Source organism: Penaeus monodon, chromosome 38, assembly GCF_015228065.2.
Source record: "Penaeus monodon isolate SGIC_2016 chromosome 38, NSTDA_Pmon_1, whole genome shotgun sequence".
Taxonomy (NCBI): Eukaryota; Metazoa; Arthropoda; class Malacostraca; order Decapoda; family Penaeidae; genus Penaeus; species Penaeus monodon.
In genome coordinates, this window is record NC_051423.1 from 3,587,906 (window position 1) to 3,590,405 (window position 2,500).

The window sequence follows — 2,500 nt, forward strand, 5'->3', positions numbered from 1 at the left end:
TTAGTTTACAGAGTTGACAAATCAGGCTCTTGATATAGCATTAAATAAGGTCAATAGTGATCATCAGATCATAACAGATTTTTGATTATTTTTTATTAAAAAAAGAAAGAATGAAGGTATTACACCCACTGACAAACAGATATACACGAATTTATTTGTATTAAAAGACAAAACGATGAACGAGGCCCTTGTACCCACTGATCTCAATAAACATAAAGACGAAACTCAAGCGTGCAGCATCATTGCATAATGCAACAAGAGTAGCCGTGTTTATTACGACACCTGCGTTGCATGTAGCAGTGAGTGTTAGAAAGAAGGTTTTCAAATTCATTTTGTTCATTAGATGAAAGGCGAACGCGCGCATTCTCCCTTTCATTTTTTTGTTCACTTCGGGAATCCGGTTCGCGAGGTAGTCCTGTGACGTCACTGCCACTGGAGGTATAAATAGGAGGGTCATCTCGGTCGTCCTCATTCGCATTCCAGCCGCTCGCCGCCATGAACGCCAAGGTAGTTGGGGCCGCCGGTTTTACTCCTGTTATCAGAAGCATTCGCATCATAAGTACCGTTGATAATATTTTGACTGTTAATTTAAACAGTAAGACTTCTTCTACCATCATTGTTAGGATTATTCTCCTCGGTTATTATGACTCATTCAAGATTACTCTTATTGCCAAAGCGACGCAATGACGAGGATGATAAAGTAAAACACTGCCATAGTAAGAGAGCAAAGATGTCATCCTTGAAAGCCCATCCTTGAACAAAAATACCTTTTGCATTTCCCGGAAAATTGAGATCCACTACAGATGTCCCAACGGAAAAGGATTTTATATTTTCACTCGAAACGTAGTGGACCCTCTGTTTCCTTCTTTCATGCTACAATCTCTTTACGTTTCTTCATTATTCAAAGCTATGCCTTAAACCGACTTTTAGCATTATTAAAAATCTTTCCAACTCCAACAGGTCGTCCTCCTCCTCTCCCTCGTTGCCATGGTTACCGCCGACGCCCCTCCGGCCTACTCCTACGGCGCTCCGGTAGGTTGCCTCCGACGCCGCTGTGGGGCGCGATCTGATGTGTTACTCATCGTGCCAAGTGTCATAAGTTGATTTTTTTTTCAACCATGTGTGCAATCATGGTTACTATTGTCTTGTTTTAGGTGTTACTATTATCAATGTCTTTCCTTTCCTTATAATAATCGTCGTTGTTATAAGTGATACAATTATTACATTATTACTTTTGTGATCACTACTGCTACCTTCAGCATCATTTTTTTTTCTTTATTGAAATTTTGGTTCAGTCGTCGGAGGAATCGGCGGAGGCCAAGTACGACTTCCAGTGGGCCGTGAAGGACGACTACTCCGGCAACGACTTCGGTCACCAGGAGTCCCGCGACGGCGACGACACCCAGGGCTCGTACTACGTGCAGCTCCCCGACGGCCGCCTGCAGAAGGTCACCTACTACGTGGACGGCGACTCCGGCTACGTGGCCGAGGTCAGCTACGAGGGCGAGGCTCGCTATGACTCCGTCGAGTCCCGCGAGGACGTCTACGCCCCACCCAGGCCCGTGTACGGCTGAGGACGCTGCTCTCGCTTCTCGCTCTCCCCGAAGGACGCTGCTCCTCCTTCTCACTCATTCAGAGGACGCTGATCCTTCTTACTCTCTCTAAAGGACTCTGCTTCTCCTTCTCTTTATCCCAAGAGGAAGCTAATTCCCGCGTGAACCTCCGAGACCCGTATACAGTTAACCCTTTCCCCCTCTACTCCATACATATTTATCGATATTTCTCCTCTTTCTGCTACCCTCTGGCCGCCTCCATGCTAACTGCTTCGTCCTGGAATCAAACTTCTGGTTTCTATGATGTGGTTAGCTTCACTTGATCGACGATATAATTATATTTGAAATAAAGTATTTTTGTAATAAATTGTAACATTATTTCCTTCTCTACAACTGTTGACAAAAATAGTTTAACTGAATAAGGGTCTATACTTCACAGAAAATCGTTCAAATCGAAATGTAATAGGAATTTTGAAAAAATAGACCTTGTTGTATTTGGTACAATCTGCACTATGTCAATTGAAATATTAATATAAGAAATAACGATATCAAAAGAAGCTTCCACGAAATGTAACAAAAAAAAAAAAAAAAAAATATATACACACACACTATAACTTAAACACACACACACACACACACACACACACATATAAATATATATATATATATATATATATATATATATATACATATATATATATATATATATATATATATATATATATATATATATATATATATATATGTGTGTGTGTGTGTGTGTGTATGTGTTTAACTGAATAAGGGTCTATACTTCCCAGAAAATCGTTCAAATCGAAATGTAATGGGAATTTTTACTGAAAAAAATAGACATTGTTGTAGTTGGTACAATCTGCACTATGTCAGTTGAAATATTAATATAAGAAATAACGATATCAAAAGAAGCTTCGACGAAATGTAACTAGAGA

General features: G+C 40.3%; 1 protein-coding gene across 2 annotated transcripts in view; it reads left to right on the forward strand.

Annotated features, from left to right (window-relative positions):
• The first annotated feature begins 417 nt into the window (after positions 1-417).
• The window catches only part of LOC119597091 (pro-resilin-like), a 7,784-nt gene continuing 5,701 nt past the window's right edge, over positions 418-2,500 (forward strand). The window contains exons 1-3 of one of the 2 annotated variants that reach the window (XM_037946553.1): positions 418-507; positions 961-1,032; positions 1,296-1,923. In XM_037946553.1, the coding sequence (XP_037802481.1) occupies positions 496-507; positions 961-1,032; positions 1,296-1,574 (363 nt within the window). In that variant the 5' untranslated portion in view covers positions 418-495 and the 3' untranslated portion in view covers positions 1,575-1,923. Of the gene's footprint in view, positions 508-960; positions 1,033-1,295; positions 1,924-2,500 lie in introns of those variants that run through there. The other variant, XM_037946552.1, reaches the window with a different exon arrangement.